Genomic DNA, 20,398 nt, shown 5'->3' on the forward strand with positions numbered 1-20,398 from the left:
TCATTACACCTGTCGCTGTACAATACAAAATACTAAAAGCCTGGGTGCCTTCCTTTTAGCAGGGCAGAGGCTCAAGTTTCTTTATTTCACTTTTCATACTCATGCCTTACTTTCCCATGTACACTCGACAAGAGTCGACATTAGCATTCTATAGTATTCTAACACTTTCAGTAAATATGGACAGAACATATTGCATTTGTATGCATTTGGTAGCAAAATGGCAATGCTAATGATCTTCTTTTTTTTTAGTTTTATCATCTCTAGACAGAGACTTACCCTCTGAAGAAACACCGATGTCCTCTGAGCTGGAAGCATCTTCCAAAGACATCATGTCCTGATCAATGTCAAGTGGCTCTTCTTTCACTAGGTACCCTGTGAGATGCACTATCCCTAGTAAAATGCAAACAAGAAATATCTTTTAAAAAAGACTGCCTGTGAATAAGATCAGCACTTTTCAAAGTTAGTCATTGTATAACACACAGCGTCATCATTCCTATATCTTCGTGTCAAAAATTGCCGTGATAGTACAATGAATCCTCTCGTTTTTCAACAGCTACGCAGCTACATTTGTTCGAGATAGGCCGAGCGACTCAGGCTAAGCATACGATATGAAATTCCAGAGAGCCTGCACACAGTTTCTATTCTATGTTTTTACGATTTTCAGATGATCAGTGTATGGCTGGTCGTAACCGCCATTAACGTGGAGCTGCTACGCCAGTAGCTTACCTTTCGCTTCATGGAGCTAAATTGACCAATCATGTTAGATCTTTTCATTACGCGTAGCCAGTGGATGCATCCTCGTTCCAGAGAGAGAAAACTCTTGACAAAATTAATGTTTACTATGGGGATTTTAAATGAATCGAATGTAAATAAACCATGACCAGTTGTACAGGATCAATACCATTGTTTGATTAGTGTATAGTCAATGTTACCTTGCATGCATGTGTCATGTGTGTGGCGTGTTTGTTTGTTTGTTTGTCTGTCTACTGTGTCAGGCCAGGATCAGTGAAACCCACGGTACTGATACTGTCATACTATCACGGTGATCATATTGTTGAATGTTGTTGACTTTAAAATAATCATGATGCAGTCATGTCTACAGTAGAATTCACCACGACCCGCTTGAAGGACCCATTAAAAGCTATTAAACCAAGATAACACTCAATGAAAAGAGCTAAACTATGTTACATCAGATCTTCTCTGGTTAAATATACACTGCACATGTTTCTGTTTTACCTGTGCAATGAGCTGGTATTATAGTTTCAGTTGGGTGAACGCAAGGTAACAATACTGTGTGAGCTTTTGTTTACGAAATGAGACAATAGTCTGCTTATTGTTAACCAGCGTTTTTGAAAATGAGAAGCATAATGGTTTGCAGACTTTATAACACGGTTTAGAAATAATTTCTTCATATTTTTTGGTGTTATCTGTCGTTTACATATCCTTCATAAAACACAAAAGTACCAATATTTCCTAAATTAGCTAAAAATTTAGGATATGTTACAAAACTATATTTTCTAGAATTTAAGAGAATACTTTAAATATTGGCCGGTTATTTTTTACACAGTGACGTTAACTAGGCAATGGCCTATACTTCTAACATACACTATTTGTAGAGGTCACGTGTCAATGGTGAGCGCACTGTGTATTGTGTATAGGAAAACGGACAGTAACTGCAGTATGTATGGCCTACTACTAGTATATTAAGTAAATCCGAACTGGTTTGCTGAAGGTCGAATTCTCTCGTATCAAGCATGATACCAGACAGTTTATAGCACAGGCCACGCCGCGCCAGTTGTACAAATTAGCTCCCGGCGATACACTGCAGATCGCAGAATTGTGTGCATGGTTTACCACCACTCTGCCTAGCTATATACTGTACGAGTGAGTTTCTTATGAGTGCATGTCCATCTTCATAATAAGTCGGTTCGTACTTTTCATTTTAACTCCTTTTTGAATCATAACTTTCGTGACCGAGGATATCTTTGCAACTACGCGAAGCTCGTCTGGCAAATTCTTAATGAATAAATTCGCTTCACATAATGAGTAAGTCGTACTTGATTGGTCAGTTTTACCTCAGAGTAATGAAAAACTCTAACATGATTGGTCAATTTGGATACACGGAGCAAAAAGTCAGCTACGCGTAGCAGCTCCACGTTGTGGCGGTTGCGGCCTACCATATCAGTATCCCATATGATATTTCTATTACAAGAAAATTTTATTTGTTGTCAGGTAAATCCCAGGTTTTATTTTTTAATACACTAACTGGAAATTAAATACACTAATTAGTGAGGACCGGTATTTTGCTGTGGATATGTTTTACTGCAATTTTGATGTAACGATTTTGAAATCCACAGTTAAAATTGTGATATAATTCAACTGTTTGAGAAATTAATTATATAAAGGAATCCATGTCAGATCCAGGTGCTAAATCTATAATACAATGTACATTATTGACACACTGTACCACTCTCTTTATCTCGTCAATAATAGATATTGATTTCAATCGAATTGAATACATCGCTCCATTTTGAGTTTGTAGTTCACCATTGAGCGATTTAGTGATCGATTGCTAGCCAATCAGATAGAACTCCTTTTCTTGCGTTCGGTGAAATACCACTCGCCCGTCGCTCACCAACGGAGTATTAAATTTTTATTTATCATACAGGTTGTCGACACTGTGTAACAACTACAGAAATAGTATTAAGTCCTGAGAGTAGGCCTCTAATTTCCGGAAATTTATGCTCTCGGGTACTCTATATTTATTTCGGGCGGGTACCCGGGTAACCGGGGTTCAAGTATCACCAGCAGGGTTTTCTTTAACACACAAAACACGCGTATTTACGCGTTCAGGCACTTTTCTGACTCCTTCAAATCCATACTCCCAAAGTCCAATGCGTACAAAATCTTGAAAACATACGCGTTCAGATATTGCAAGATATTGTGCATCTATTCTCGGCTTTTGGCATTTAGGACCTACTCCCGATATGTAGGGCCCATCACATTTTGTCAGCATCGATCCATGTATGTTTCGGCGAGTCTCTAAAATAATTGTAGGCCTATAGTGTCAGTTTGAAATCTTGCAAATTGGGTTCGGGTCCTTTTTCTGTTTAAATGATGCACCAAATATGTCTTCAATTGGACTTTAATTTTGCAAAATTTTCCCTCTCAGGGGGGAACATCCCCCTCAGACACCCCATGCGTAGTGGATAAACAAGTGACCATTTTCGCTTCTGCTTTCGACATTTGCCAATTTAGGCCCTATGTTTAACACAATTTATAGGTCTAATGGGGGAAAACGTGACAACGAAATGCTTTATGGGCCGTCATTTCAAAATTTTCGGCTTTTCAACTGTCATGACTGTTCAAACTTAAATTTTACACAGTAATAGTGCCAAAATGGTCCACCAAATCGCTTCAATTAGGTCTTCATTTTGCAAAATTTTCTTTGATAAACAAATGGCCACACTCACTTCTGCTTTCAACATTTGCAAATTTATGTTTAACACAATTTATAGGCCTACCATAATAGGGAAAACTTTAAAAAAAAAAACACGAAAGACTCCACGGACTGCTCATTTCACAAATGTTCGGCTTTTTTAAACTAAAATTTTACACATTAATAGTGCCAAAATGATCAACCAAATTAGGTCTTTATTTTGCAAAAGTTTCTTACTTCTCAGGGCAGGGGGCATTTTTAAATATTATTATTTTCTTCTAAAATTGCCCCACCCCCTTCTGACTGCTCTAGATCCGCCACTGCTCCAAACAGTGGCATATATTTCTTTTTGACCCCCACCCCACCCCCTCCGGGTCTACGCCCCGCCTATGGTTCCAAAACACACATTATTGTTACAAATGTCTTCAAAAATAATATTATAAAAATACCCCTTGGGCAATGTTTTTGTCTCCTTCAGAGGAAAAATTCACAATTGAAAGGGTCAAAAAATTTTGAAAATACCCCTTCAGCAAAATGCTTAAAGAAAACCCTGATCACCAGGGATCAAGTGAAAGTATGGTGCAAAATTTGCACTTTTTTAAAATGTCTCAAAACAGATGCCTGTACTCTATGTAGCAATGTTATTTACAGGCCTCGAAATAAGCCAGAATTTCTGAGGGCCATTTGGGCCCTTGATCTTAAATGTTTGAGGGCCCTCACAAATTTTTGGGGGCCCAAATTTGGGCCATTGATTTTAACCTATGTGACCCCACAAAAAAGTGAGTAAACATGGTAAATTTGGGAGTGACCGCGAGTGAAGGAGCCTAAGGAAAATAAAGAAACAAATAACCCACAATTATGTTAACATTCAAATGAATAGATTATTCAATAAGTAGGAGTAATTAAGTAATTAGGTAATTAATTAATACATAAAGAATTACTAGAAAGAATAGAAAGAGAGAAGCCCAAAGAAAAAAGAAATTGGGCAAGCAACCATTTTTAGAGGTTGCTGGTTTTTTTTTCTCAAAAAAAGTTTTTATTTTATTTTGAATTGATTTGTTTTTAAACATTGTCATTAGTATCAGTCCCGGTTAATCAGTCTTTTTTCTTTTCCTGTATATGATCTCCAATTTTATCAAAATCAAAAGTGATTTAATATGCAAAAGTCAGGCAGGCTATTTATAAACCCGCTACAGTGACAGAACCTCATTAATATTCATGACCTGCTGTACATGCATATTATGGTGGTGTATTGTGCTATCCCGGAAGTACCAAAAAACACAATATCGGCGGCTTTTATGGGAAAAAACAGAGTTATTACACCTACTTTAACATCATAACTATCAACTATTATTAAAGATTGAAGTAAATAACAATGTTTTTGGCCTTGAATTTACTTCAATTCTCCTGAAATGTGAATTTAGAATGCAATATAGTCGGGTGATTTTTGGTGTTGCATGACTGTTGAATTCTGCAGTAAGATTAAGTGTAAGTGATAAAAAATTGCCACAAATTTTGCGGGCCCTTTGGGCCCGCCGGTTGTATCTTTTGCGGGCCCTCACTGATTTTCGGGGGCCGAGGGCCCGCCTTATTTCGAGGCCTGGTTATTTATTGAAAATATATATGAGGCATAATTTGAGAGAATATGGAACATGGAAATTTTCTTAACAATTGAAATACAATTTGCATTATCCTACCTCTTCCCTCTGTGAAAAATGTGACCTCTTCACCTTCTGTAAAGTTCAGGTCCAGCGGTTGCTGGAAGACGGTGCCATAAAACAGAGAACACACCAGGAACTCTGCCTTCTCGTGCTTCACAATGACTTGTACAACTCCGGTTTTCTCACCTCCAGATTCTGTTTGATGACAAGAAAACAAGGTGTTAGAGCAAGAAGGTCCTATCTGCTATAGCTGCCCTATTGACATTTGACAATGTCTGCATTCTATATTGTATACATATATAAAAATGTTATGCCTGGCAGCTATTGCAGATGGGGCTTGCACAAACCCCTTCAAAAATGTTAAAGCAAAACATGTAATGAAATTTAAAGGTGGGTGATCTGATGGTAACTATCACCCAAACGTTCTGATTCTTAATTCCAAGTTTTTGAGTTAACTTGCTCCGGCGGTTTTGATTCTAGCAACAAAATATCACAGTGGCCTACAGAACAGGAGACTTTCAGGGTGGTGTACTACAAAACTACCATGTTTTTATTCATACCGCCAGAAGAAATACAGACATTCTGGTAAAAATATGGTGTCTACTTTTCAAATTTGTGTCCACTTTTTTTTTTTTTTATGTAAGTTCAAATTGTTTCAAAAGGGTCCAACCTTTGTTATCAACCAATTTGTTGACCCGTTTTCGACATACAACAGTTTATTTGTTGGCCCAAAAACAGAAATCCACTTGCCAAACTAACTTAGTTTTTTTTTGAGCACCTTACTCAGGCCCGTATGCAGGGGGGTTGCGGGGTGCGATGCACCCCCAAATTTGTAAAAGTATACAAAAAGTCCCAATATTTCAGAAAATAATGGGGTTTTTACGCTTTTTTGGACAAAAAAGGTCCAAATTTTGGGAAGAAAGTCCACTTTTTCAAAATCAGCACCCCCAAATGAAATCCTGCGTACGGGCCTGATCTTACTGCCTGTTGCTGAGTTGGCTCTAACAAATACTGTATGTATTGCAATAATGCTTTCGATTGGTTTGTTTTCTTGAAATGAAATTCACAAAATGTGCATTTTTTTTTCTTTTGTAAATTGTTGATTTTACTCCCTGAATTCAAGGTGAATGATCCGTCTCTACAAAGATCCAGTCAATATAATTAATTTACAACACCTTCTCTGTATTGATGACCACCAGGGTGAAATTAAGTGGGAGACGTTTGGCCCCAGAGCTCTGAAATGGCCCCTGGTTCCATCTCAATTTTAGTTGACCAGGGGACACTTTTCTCACAAAACTGGCCCCCTGGATAGTGTACCAAAAATATCAAATTACAAGCATATAGTGCTTAACTCATCCAGCACATCTTTATTTTTATTGGCCCCTTGGTAATTGGTAATGGCCCCTGGTTCTTCCCAATCTTGGTGAAACAGGGGCCACTTTTTTGCCAATGTGGCCCCTGGTTCAAGCTCTCTTATTTTCACTCTTGATTTGACCACCTTACCAGCGACATGATCTCGAGTTTCCATAGCTGCCATAGAAACATGGAAGGACTCCTCTACAGTCTGAGTGTAGTGCTTGCCCGGCTCTATTGTTAAACCTGAAAAGATAAGAAGCCACAGTTTGGATAACCCACATTTTTTATACTATCAAGGAAACTTGAATTTTAGCTGCAATCGCTGAAGCATCAATGAAAATTCTGAAGTAATCACGATGGACGATCACATCAAAAAATGTTGCTAAAATTGCACTGAAACAAAATTTTGGACTGTTCAAAATAGGCAATCTTTACTCAAAAGATACAGCTGACTCATCAAAATAACTTTCATCCAAATTTCAACACTAACAGGATAATGAAATAACATCCGTTGCAAAAAATGTCAATGCTGACTGACCGAAAAATGATAGCAATGTACTCTATAGCATTGAATGTGTTTACAACTATTGTGGTAGTACGCCCGCCTGAGTACATGGCAGACATAGTGGTAGTAAATTCCAGTTTTACTCCATGACACAAGTTAAGGGGGTACTACACCCCTGACCAATTTTATGCTTATTTTTCAGTCAATGCATTTTAAGGCGCGCGAGTGCGATCGCGCGCAGCCGCACATAGAGCCCACCTTAAATCACTTTACCGAGTGCGATTTATAGCGCACCTTGTCACCTCAAGGAGTTTCCAAAGCAAGTTGCAGCGGTTCCCGAAAGTGATTTGCATAAAATACATCGACGTCACTGCCTTTACAAAGGTGACGACCCAAACAATATCTTTTCTACTCGCTGATTGGCCGTTTTCGACAATTTAATATGTAAATTAGCTGACCTTTCTTGTGAGGTCACGCTACTGAAATATGATAACGTGCTGTTCATGTCACAACAAAGACGTGACATGCCATTGACCACCGTAGTAAATGAGGTAATGTTTATGCATTCAACTGAACTGTATAATTATTTAGAAGCTGAACAAGGCTGATTTAATATTTTGACATGACCTACACACGTGCGATCTGTCAGCGGTGAGTGTAGCGCTATGATAAAATTGTACCGAGGTTTGCCGATAGAAATATCAGTTTATGCTACTCATCATGGCGGACAAAAAGAACAAATGGGTCCAGTATAAGACATGGAAAACCTACAAGCTTAATGATGTAATGGGGTTTGAAAAAACCGAGGCAGACGGGACGATATTCGTGTCGAAAGTTTGGTGTTTGAGTTGTTTGAGTAAGCCCATCCCACGAACGAACTACCCCCATTCACGCTGCACGAAGTTAGAAAAAAAGGAGCCAGTTAGCACGCCAGGCACCACTAAGCATGCGAAGTGCATAGCATCGGACTTTTGGTGATCCCCATTATCTTTTTTACCGTGTCAGACAGGAGCGCGCTGCTCATTAAATATTCATGAACCCAACACGTCACAAACATGTGGTCTTATTCGGCCGATCAGAATCGTTGCAATTAACCCGACATGGTTTTATGAATGAATTTTTGACCTTACTGGGCTCATACATATATGCATATTCATCAGCTGTTTTGATTAACTATATATTATATGCATATTCATGTATTTTATAATATTCAAGATGGCTGCTGGGTCCTGGCAAAGACGGAATGAAAATCAATGGTTCCGTTCGGAAAATATTGCTGTTTGAAAATTGCCTTTTTTCTGGCATCAAACGAGCAAAAATTTCGATGACTGTAGATACTCAAATTTCATTTATCTGTAATTTTGCTTGTAATTTTTGTTGGACATGGTATATTTTTTCTGACTTTGCTGGAAGCTTATTTCAAGTGGTCATGGTGGATTTTACTGCAGAGGATCCAGTTTTTCAACGGAGACGGACAATATGCACAAGGTGTTTCTTACCAAATGTTACAAAAATTTCACCGATCCTACGCACACGATTCGTCAGTTCTGTGCATGTGATGTCATGCAGTGGGTGCGTGGGGCAGTGCTAAGAAATTTGCATAATTTTAACTCGGTAAGAAGTTTGATTGCCCACCTATACATTGTAGTCCCACATTCAACACCAATGCTTCTTATCTGAATATCAAGTGCAATAATTCAAATAGCCCACATAAACTTCTTAACGAGTGCAAATGATAGCACACCTAAAATCCTTACCGAGTGCAATTAACAGCACACCTGTAGCTCGCCTAACTATTTCCAGGAGTGCGATTTGTAGCACACCTGCTTTTTTCAAAATTCATTAAAATATTGATTTTAGAGGGACTTTGACAGCAGTTCCAACTTCCATATGGGTCATTCCATGAAGTTGAGCCACAAAGTGTGACATGATGAAAAAAAAATCAAATTGAATTAAAATAAACGTCTTGCATTCCAAGTGATTTCATACACTTTATTAAACATTATCCAAACTTACTCTGACAGAATATTATAGTGAATGAACATTTTGGAGAGAGTCCCATCAACTCCCATAGAGTTAGTGTGGGAAAAATCAGGATGTAACTGGGACACCGTGTACCTGTTACATCTTATTTGATGCATGCTAATAATGGTATTTATATCATGCTTAAAGTATCCAAATCCTTATGGTTGGTAGGAAATGTCCTCACATTGCAAACTTGTCATTGGCTAACTATATGTATTAATATTTTCATCCAATAATACATTTTGCTTGGCGACCGATCAAGATGTAACATGTGGGACACCATGATTTCAAAGGTGGCAAACTCACACAAAATGAAGTTAAATGGGTGATCTCTTTTGGGTTTTGAAAAGTGTGCTGGACAAGTATTTTTACCAGGATAGTATTTAAATCTTGCATCCAGATTATCAGTGAATTATGGAAGAACGTTCCTTAAATTTTCAGGATGTAACGTGGGACACCGCCGTCTCATCTTGCTCCATTTTGTGCCAAATCTGAAAAACGATCTAATCTATTGTCTTTAAAGGGTATTTAAATTATAACCATAGTCATATATTATGAATTTAATTTAATTTTGATTTCATGTGAAAGATATTATGGAAGCAAGACACATGTGCAAGATGTAACAATTTTTTAAAGTGGGACACCACACGTTACATCTTGATCCTTGTACTTACTAGCTATATAACATGAAACAGGGAAAAGATATTGAAAATGTGATTTATTCCCATGATTTTACATGTGTTTTTGACCAACTTAATCAATAGTAGAAGTTAAAAGATACATTTATTCAATTTCTAAATCTTATTTGGAAAATGTTCATTTTTCATGTCACAAAATTTACCATATTTTACCCCGGGACACCATCAAATTTACGGAAAAAAAATAAATACATTAAAAATAATTTGCCCCAAGTTTGGTGTCATTTGAAAGCCTCTGGTTTAGTCTGTAAGTTAAACTCAAAATCATTATCAAAGCTGGTGTGGTCTAATTAAGAAAGCCAATTTTATGATCACACATAGCAATAATGTGTGTGTGGCTCAACTTCATGGAAAGACCCATATAGAAAATCTGCACTATCATGAGACTATGGCTATGCTGTTTTGTTTTTTAATTGATGCATTAAATATTGGCTGAATATTTTTGATGAAAGTCAATCTTTGCCAAGATGTAACTTTGCTATGGAAAGTGCTGTGACAAAACGGTTTTCAGTTTTGGCTTTCTTTACTCATGGGCTTTATTTAATTTGATATATAAAATGATGCAGTTTGATGGCAAATTTGAATTCACCTTTCATACCTACAAAATGTACACTCTCTGGGAAAGAAATACTAATCTATTTTTTATGGAAATGTTACAATATGGCTTACAAGTTAAGAGTTTAATACACAATTGTTAGATCATGCAATTCATGTTTCTGATATCAGTCATATCTGCATAAATTATATTATTGCATAATAAACTCATGCACTGCATCATGTGTGCATGTCATGAACTGATCATTGGATGAACACAAATGAACATCATTCATCAATAAAAATGATGAACAGAAATACTTACCCTAGTTCACCACGTAAACTTGTATGGCTCAAAATTTTCGGACCGCTCGCCATTAAGTTTACTGCTTTCTGTGTTTTGAAATTTGTTGACGTTTTAATGATCCCCGATTTCCGGTCGATTATTTTAGCTGTGTCACATCACGTGCATGACGCTAGTGGGTACCAGCCAAACTTCAGAAAAAAAATCACGATCGCCGATAACGATGTGATATGGGACTTACATAGGATTACACAGAGATATTTCTTGGCAAAATGTGACCATTTCTAGGTAGCTTGGCCCTACTTTGTCTGCGTTATATGAAAAAGGACAGTCTTAAGTAAGTAAATGTGCAACGCTTTTGATGTTTTGATGTTTTGGGAGACTGGGAGGGATCAGAACAAAAAAATGATGGAGCCTATTCTTGACTGTGTAATATTCCTTCAACCAGCTGCCGTGCGGTAACAGTCTTATACGATGGACAGATAGTATCAGTTTGTGAATGAGGACATCGTATAAGTTCCTAGTTCCAGTAACTGTAACTCGGTATCTTTATTTAACATTATGACATTATCGGATACCGAGTTACAGGTCGCCATATTAATGTCCATTTCGCAAATACGCTAGCTTGAGCTTATACTGGCCATTTCCCGATTGCCAAAAACTTAAAATTCTTCTTTCTCTAAAGCACATAAATAACTTACGCAAATGTAGTGCAATATGTGATCTTCAGACACTCCGGCAAACTATCCGCATATGGATGTCTTGATATATTCATGTAAATTAGTATAATTTGATGGGTTTTTCAGACTTTCCACTTTTCGCTCCACACTGTTTACATGTTGTGAATTTTCGTGGACGTCATTCTGACGTCACTCCGACTGTAGAGGGCGGGTGGGCGTAGAATGCAGCAGTCACCAAGAATTGATTTTACACCGAAATTATTCATTATTTTATACAACAAGTGTATTAACCTGAAACCATAAATACGTAGGTATTATGGTCTCAGGTATTAACCAAAGTTAAGCACCGGGATTTGAAAGAAAGAAAGAAAGAAAGAAAGAAAGAAAGAAAGAAAGAAAGAAAGAAAGAAAGAAAGAAAGAAAGAAAGAAAGAAAGAAAGAAAGAAAGAAAGAAAGAAAAACAGCAAGAGAGAAAGAAAACAGGAAAGAAAGAAAGAAAGAAAGAAGGAAAGAAAGATAGAAAGAAACGGTTCACGTTTTTACCGCCTGTTTTCATAATAGCCTCACCTTCTAAATATGCGGGCTAGGCAATTATCGATTCAAAGACAACAAAGTTTATACTTCATTGAACAGGCCTGGCAATTACAAAAAAACGGGACTTATTTGCATGCCATCAATGATGGTATTATCGTCCTTTGAATAGTGAAAGTCCCGTCACATTTCAGATATAGGGAGTAGATAGCATCTGGGGGCGGCGGGTCATTTTAACTTGCATTTTAATCCAAAAATAGCAAGCTTTTAATTTTATAAACCCAATGATATGATCCAACTCCATACATTACCATTATTAATATTTCACGTAACCTACTCAAAATCATTTTATTTTTCCACACCATTTATTTTTAAGGTTCTTTTTACAACCTTATTACTGCTTAGAACCATTTTTGTCCTGTATAAAGAACCCTAAGTTGAACCTTTTTTTCTGAGAGTGTACAAACAATTAAGGGTGATTTTTGTATTCATTCTTTACATTCATTGATTTACAAGCAGTTGCGTAGGCCGGATTTTGTGGTGAAGGGGCCAAGTGAAAGTTCACGTTCCCATTTATCAATTTATCAATTTGTTTTCCCAATTTAAAATGTTCCAGAACAGGTTGAGCAACACTCCTCCATAACATCTACCCTGTCCTGGGCAAGTGCCATTCCATCAACTCTCAACTTATTGAGGATGCATTTACGAATACATGCGCCTTGACTTACTTGTTTGGCCATCTCCTTTATGCATTGCTGTTGTTTAAAAAGGCTAACCTTTGTTAGGTACATGTACGCAATACTTGCCTGACCATCCCTCCCTCCCCTCCCTACCATTTGCCACAAGTCTAAAATATTATTGGGTGTGCCCCAGATCACCACATTTCTTATATCGGGTATATCGACGCCAACTTGCAAGGCGGCCGTTGCAACAACAACTTTGATGGTCCCCTCGCACGTGTTTGAAGTAAAATCATCCAAAATTCTGGTTAAATCTGCTTGCAGCAATGCTGAATGATTACTGCGATACCATCAAGGATGCATCATTTGCCAAATTGCGATCGCTATGGGCGAATTTCCCCAACTGTTGCAACAGACTGAGCCAGATAGTGCCACACTGATTCATGTTCCTGAAATAATAAGATCATTGAATAAGCCAAAAAAACCAAAATCACGAAGACCCCCCCTCCTCGCGGGTACCTTAGTCAACTTATAGTTCTTTTAATATTAAGTTGAAAACATCTCTTTCACCGTCTTTGTTTGCGTGGGACATATCTCATCCACCGTATCCTTGGACCATAAAAATGATGTCACATAACTTGGCCATGTTCCTTAGAGAACTTGGCCGCCAGGATAGGCCGTCACCCATCCGGGTTGAATGCAATTTGATCAATTAAAATTAAACCCCACTCCTCTGTGTTGAAAACTATTTCTGATGTGCCATCCTGCACCGGGCTCTTTGCAACGTAGGATCTTCTTCATGACAAAATAAAAATAAAATACCGTCGCTTAACCACTGCTATGCGATGTGCTAAAATCACTATCAGACATAGCTCCCACACTCTTAAAACAAACGTGGTGTGAATTGACCACGTAGTAGTTAACTATGCACCTTAACCCCGAAATTGTTGTAAAAGTTTGACACCTTTTGTGGTTCAAATTTTACCACAATTTAGGGGTAAAGGTCCATAGTTAACTACTACGTGGACAATTTGGAACACATTGTTTTAAGAGTGCAAAGTAACGCCACACAGTACTGCAAAAATAGTGTTTACAAACAAACCTTTTCTGAACACAATTTCCCTTTGACTTTGTAAACAGGTTTATATTAGGATCTAAACATCATGTGTAGGCTTACAATTTGTGAACATTGGTCTGTGCATGGTCTATTGGTATAAATTGCACTCTTAAACAGTCAGATTTACCCCGTAAGTAGTCCACTTTGCACCTGACCCCTATATTGAGGGGTCAGGAGCATATAGTTCACTTTACGGGGTGAATTTGACCACGCTGGTTTAAGAGTGTGGTGTTCAATTTCAAAACATCTGACATGCATATTCCAAACATGACCTTTGTAAACAAAGTTTTTGCCTTCACTTTATAAACACTGTTTTTGCAGTGCATAAACTTCCCATCGTTTTCTCTCTGCGCATCATGGTGGACTTCCTGGAACAATTTATAGTTACATGACTGTTTATGACATTAATCATCAAATTATGTTGATCCTATGTCATAGTATATGTTGCATTTTGATACAGCCTGTAAATGTCAGTATGTCTACCACCAGGCTTTTCGCCGACGACAGTTTGCTGTACAGACGCATATCTTCTCCTGACGATAGTACACTGCTCCAACATGATCTGGATGCTCTTGTAGAATGGGAATCTAGATGGCTCATGAAGTTCAACGCTACCAAGTGCCAGGTCCTGCGTATCACAAATAAGCATAAACCTATCAACAGATCTTACACCATCCATGGACACGAGTTGGAACTGGTAGAGTCAGCTAAATATCTTGGTCTACATCTGGACTCCAAACTGAGATTCAACACACATGTGGATGCAGTATCCAAGAAAGCCAATTCCACCAAAGCCTTCCTATGTCGCAACCTCAGCCATTGCAGTAAAAACATCAAAGAAACCAGCTAGACATTTGTAAGACCCATCCTTGAGTATTCGGCTACTGCATGGGATCCTCATACACAACGAAACACCAACAAGTTGGAACAGGTACAGCGTAGCTCAGCAAGATATGTCACAGGAATATACGACAGAACTGCTAGTGTAACAGCAATGATGGAACAACTTCAGTGGCCCTCAGTTGCCTGTCGTCGTCGATTGAGCAGACTCCAGATGATGTACCGAATCAGGTTTGGCCTCATTGACATCGAGTGGTCCAATTATCTTACTCCATCAACATCCAGAACCAGAGGTCATTCATCTCGTTTCCTGTGCCAAGACTGCAACTTAGCTGCCTATTCCAACTCCTTTTTCCCAAGAACAACAAGGGACTCGAACAGCTTGGAGAGCGATCTTGCAGCTTTCTCAACCCTCAACGCTTTCAAATCTGCACTGAGGGCCCAACAACTGTAGCATCTTACAGTCAGCTTTTTACTCGCACATGTACATATTGCACCTGATATTTTTGCACGTGTTGCTCCACGCATGAGCCACCAACGCAGTGTGATTATCCATATCTATATGTGGTCTGCACTTTATCGGTCGGAAGGAAGGAAGGAAGGACCGAAGACATGCAGTCTAAGTCTAGGTGAATTCAAATTTGCCATCAAACTGCATCATTTTATATCAAATTAAAGCCCTTGACTTGAGTAAACAAAGCCAAAACTGAAAACCTTTTTTTCATAGCACTTTCCGTAGCAAAGTTACATCTTGTCAAAGATTGACTTTCATCAAACAATGTCAAAAAGATTCAGCTAGCAAAATTCCCCAAAACGGCATTTCGGGGTGTTTCTAGATCTTAATCTCATGATGATCGCAGCTTTCTTTAATGGAACTGCCATCAACATCCCTCTAAAATTCCATGTGCGAGTGACTTATCACCATAAAAAATCATATATTTGGGGTCAAGTGAAGTATAGAAAACATATTTATGTAGGTTTCTTTCTTCGGCCAGTTGTTTTAAATTTCTTTGTAAAAATGCATTGACATTGTCGGCGAATTTGGCAGACTATACTAAAATGCAGTAAACCTTTGACGAGCGCGTGATTGTAATTAGGATACATCGGCGATTTACTGCGTTTACGCACTTGTCTCTGATTGGCTGCTGAGGCGATCTGTTGTTGCCGACTGGAAATTTATGAATGAACTGTGCGCGCGCCGTACGCGTTGTTAGCGCCGAATTTGCAACATCACGGTAGTCGCGCTCGTCAAAGGTTTGCTGCATTTGACTATAGCAAATGTGTTTGCCTGGCATACCTATAATATTAATAAGTTCCTTGTAGTTGTAGATTTTGTATAGTTATATCATGTATATGATATTTCAATGTACTTACCCCAAAACATCATGAACATTTACACGTATTCGGAAAGTGATAAAAAGAGTAGGATTCAAACTACTAAATTTGTTATTCTATGAAAATGATATTCTTCTTCACGGAAAAATAATCAGGTACTAAATTGTGAATATAACACATGTTGACATTTTCGTTGTGTGTACATTTTGGGAATACACGTTTTTTCATGGCTTTCATATGACACTAGATTATATCCATTAACTGAACATTGTGCTGCATTGATTACTCTTAATAAGGTTTTATACTTCATAAGTATGCAATATACACCTTAAAATATACTTTATTAATACTTTTTACATATCTATTACATTTATGAAGTATTATTTATGATCATTTGCTGAGAATAATAACTTGGGCAGTTCACTGAATAAAAATAAGTAATTGATCAAAATACAGGTTGCCATCCCGTTCCGTTCTATATGACACTTGATACAAGTACGCAGAAATCCACGGATGATTCGGAATCTGACTACAGTCGAGAGAGGAAATGCCGGGGGGGGGGTATTTTACTATAATATGATATATGTAGAGTCAATATTTTATTAACATTCATCAAACAAATTGGTACAGTTGAGTTTGAAAATACCCGGGGAAAATACATGTAGGCCTATAACCACACAAAAAAGCACAAGTAGGCCTACAAAACTAAATAGGCCTATACGGGTCTCACAAAACTCATTCATTAAAAGAGTTAGGTCATATTGCTCGGACAACATCATATCATTGGCAAGCTATTATGAGGACAATGAAAACGACTCCTTTTTTGAGAAAATAAGACATTTAAAATTGATATTCCGCAAAAACCAACTTAAGCGATGAGTTCCTTCAAACGCCCAGTAAGTTGACGAAATGAGATGTGCCTGCTTTGAGAGAAGGGACTGTAAACGCTCTCAATGCACAGAACGGATACTGTTGTTGTTCTCAGAAAAAAAGTCTAATCAAGTGTTACAAATTTAATAATGGTTTTTAAACATATGGATAAAATCAGCCGCTTCGTTTTGCATATCCTACCAGCGACTCCTATACCTTGTTTAGGACTTTCAAAAGAAGTACCTGCATGTGCAACCATGACTATTTCAAAATAGCCCGCCAAAGTCATGCAGGTAACTCCGAGGTCGTGCATTGAATTAGTTTGAATGAGGAATACTACGGGAACCATAAAAGCTCATAAAGCAGTATTCAGACTTTTTATTGTACGTAAAATATTGTATGCAACATATCTACGTTGTTTAATCTATTACCATTCTATTTCCAGTAGGCCTAATGTTTAAGTTCTAACGAATGTTTGATGACGTAAAATCGATAATATATTTCTACTAGATATTACATGTAACATATTATCGATTTTTCGTCATCAAACATTCGTTAGAACTTAAACATTACTGGAAATAGAATGGCAATAGATTAAATAACGTAGATATGTTGCATACAATATTGTACGTCTAATACTCGGAGTCTGTGGAGCGCTTAACCAGTGCCTTTTGTTAGAAGTCACGCATGAGTAAAGTGGATAACCTCTATTGTGCAGTGTTGTAGTCGAGTCCTCATCATCCGAGTCCGAGTCCGAGTCCGAGTCCTTGGTGTCCGAGTCCAAGTCCGAGTCCGAGTCCCTGCCAATTTCTGATGTCCGAGTCCGAGTCCGAGTCCGAGTCCTCAATGTTCGAGTCCGAGTCCGAGTCCGAGTCCTTATGTATCAAATTCAAGCCCCGGGGTTTTTACCAATAGTTAATCAACATAGGCCTATACTTAACCAGAATTTTAGTTCTATATTTTTTTCTTGTAAATACATAATTTGCTAGTCCTATCTAGCATGCCTAGTATTGCTTTGGGGCTGTGCAATAATTATGCGGAGCCTGGGGAGGGGTGAAATTGCAAAAAATGCTTATCCCCTCTCGGCCTGCCAAAAATCGCTTGCCCCCCCTCCCCGCCTGCCAAAATCTTTGCACCCCCCATTGCACATGCCATTTTTTGGGGATCCCAATTTACAAACCTTAAATGGTTTAGATGTATGTTGCGAGCAGGGTAATTTGCAAAGGCCTATGTAAGCATTTCCGTACTGTTTTCTAAACCTTTTTAGAGCATTTTATTTGAAAGGTGCCCCATATGTGCCAAAAATTGCTTCTTCCCCCTTCTCGGTTTGCCAAAAATTGCTTCCACCCTCCCTTTCGATCGGCCAAAAAATTCTTACCCTCAATTTTACCTTCCCCCCATGCTTATAATTTTTGCTCAGCCCCTTAGGTAGCACCTTAGACACAGTCTAATCACAGACTCGCAGTAATTAGGCTTCTGTTTTAAAGAGGCGAAAGATGCAATATACATGTAATAATCAAAATATGACGTCACTACCAAACTTCAGGTGCCAAAACGAAGAGGTGTTGGATCTGGCGGAGATCTGGCTGTAGGCCTATGCAGTATTATTCCGGGGGTGGGGGTCACTCACATGTAAAGGTGTACGGGTATGTGCGGGGGTCAAGGGTCCCCTTTTCAGGCTCTCCGGCAGTTCCTTAAGACTTTGCATCATGCTCCAGTTCATTGAGCCTAACACTCAGTCTGAAAATTGTATATAGCTCTTTAGCTCAAATTTGGAAACATTTTGAATTTGCTAGCTCAAAGCCTATAATTTGGCCCAATTTTAGTTCACAGACCTCCACAAAAATGTTGAAATTTCAGTTCATCAAGCCCCTATTTTGCCCCCAAATCAGTTCTTAGTTCCCAACTTGGTTCGGTGCCGCACACCCCTACCAAAATTTAACTTCGAGTGCCCCAGGGTAATTATTATTCATGTACATTCTAGACTTGCGTCTAACAAAGCAGTCATGTCAAAAGAAACGATTATGATTAAAATCCTTTAAAACCAATTAAAGATATAACTCAAGCAATCTTGCTTTTTGGTTGTACTTTTATTTACAAACTGAATTTATTTGCATGCTATTTTATATGTTTAAACTTCTAGAAACACTGTCTTTGTTGTTTTAACTGTACCTATGTATTTGGTGATATGAATAAATTGAACTATACAACAAAATTACTTAAATTAATGTCATGTGATCATTGATCAAGTATAAGAAGATGTTTATGAACGAAAATAAAAGACCTAAAAAGACCCTATTTTGCCGGACTCGAGGAGGACTCGAAGCCGAGTCCCCGAGTCCTTGGGGTCCGAGTCCGAGTCCTTAGCTTCCGAGTCCAAGTCCGAGTCCGAGTCCTTGAAAAAAGGACTCGAGTCCGGACTCGAGTCCGAGTCCGAGTCCCGAGTCCTCCAACACTGCTATTCAATCAATCAATCAATTCTGGACTTCCCACCTCTTGTTTCAGGTGCACCGCTTTATGCGTGAATGTCACTGGTAACTCCACAGACGAAAACACCACACTGTCACAATAGAATATAAAACACTCAAAGCAAGCCAAGCTATATTGTGATATTTGTATATCAAGTAGCTTCAAGTCAAAATGGAGGAGTGGGGGCTGAAATTTTTGAGATCTCAAAAGGGGGCCCAATCTCCTGCAAATAAATTTTGCTTCGAACGGGGGGAGGACCTTTACGAGGCACCATTTTAAAAACACAATTTCTCTTTTCATTTCAAGAGAAATACGAATAAAAAAATTGCAACGAGTGTCAACTTGTAATGTAATAATTATTCTCTTTGAATGGAGTTTAACTTGTTTATGCAATAGATATGCCCTTTAAACGGTGATCCACACTCCACAGCCTCGCGCCACTTTTCTTTCACCCTCCAAAGGGGAGGGGGGGGGAGCCCTGAAAAAAATGACCACAAATTTTCCTGGGTGAAAAATTGAGTGCAGGCCTATGTATGCTTTTCTATGGGTTGACCCATAATTTTCATGTCAAATAGGGGGAGAGGGGGGCTGAAATTTTTTAGATCTCAAAAGGGGGGGGGGGGCCGAAAAAGTTCTCATGATGAATTTATTTTGCATCAGGCCTCCCTAACAAATGTTTGTGAACGGTCCCTTATGCTAGTATTTTTTTTGCGGGTGGAATAATAAAAAGAGGTGGGAAATCGAAATATCGGTATTGATAAATACCACTGATGACATGTTTACTAGGAAATACTCAAGAATTTTCAATTGAATAATGAAAAAAGTGTGCTTAGGGACCGTTCACAAACACTTGTAAGGGGGGGGGCCTGATGCAAAAAGGGGGGCCCTGAAAATTGTTGACCCTCCTAAGGGGGGGCCTGAAAAAAATGACCAAAAATTTTTCCTGGAAAAATTGAGTTTATATGCTTTTCTATGGGGTTGACCCATAATTTTCATGTCAAAAAGGGGGGCCCTGAAATTTTTGAGGTTCTGTAAGGGGGGGCCTGAAAATTTTCATGATGAAATTTTTTGCATCAGGCCCCCCCCCCTTACAAATGTTTGTGAACGCCCCCCCCCCCTTTACACATTAAGATTTTGGGGAACCAGAATTTAAAACCTTAAATTGTCTTATCATATAATGCGAGCGCAGCGAGCAGGAAATTTGCATATTTGAACGTGTTCCTATTGTTTTCCTACTAGGGCGTAATTTAGAAATGGTGGCCAAAATATCTGTGCCAAAAATCACTTGCCCCCCCCTTTCGACCTGCCAAAAAATGCTTGACCCCCCTTTCGACCTGCCAAAAAATATTCCCCC

General features: G+C 38.4%; 1 protein-coding gene across 2 annotated transcripts in view; it reads right to left on the bottom strand.

Annotated features, from left to right (window-relative positions):
- Window positions 1-15,918, bottom strand: part of LOC140159413 (uncharacterized) — a 61,113-nt gene extending 45,195 nt beyond the window's left edge. For both annotated transcript variants that reach the window (XR_011859880.1, XM_072182883.1), the window contains exons 1-4: window positions 15,745-15,918; window positions 6,604-6,699; window positions 5,137-5,295; window positions 277-390 (exon numbers count right to left, since the gene is read on the bottom strand). Coding sequence is in view for 1 of the 2 variants with exons in the window: in XM_072182883.1 (XP_072038984.1) it covers window positions 277-390; window positions 5,137-5,295; window positions 6,604-6,699; window positions 15,745-15,763 (388 nt within the window). In the remaining variant the exon portion in view is untranslated. The remainder of the gene's footprint in view (window positions 1-276; window positions 391-5,136; window positions 5,296-6,603; window positions 6,700-15,744) is intronic.
- Window positions 15,919-20,398: the final 4,480 nt, after the last annotated feature.

This window comes from Amphiura filiformis, chromosome 8 (assembly GCF_039555335.1).
Source record: "Amphiura filiformis chromosome 8, Afil_fr2py, whole genome shotgun sequence".
Lineage (NCBI taxonomy): Eukaryota > Metazoa > Echinodermata > Ophiuroidea > Amphilepidida > Amphiuridae > Amphiura > Amphiura filiformis.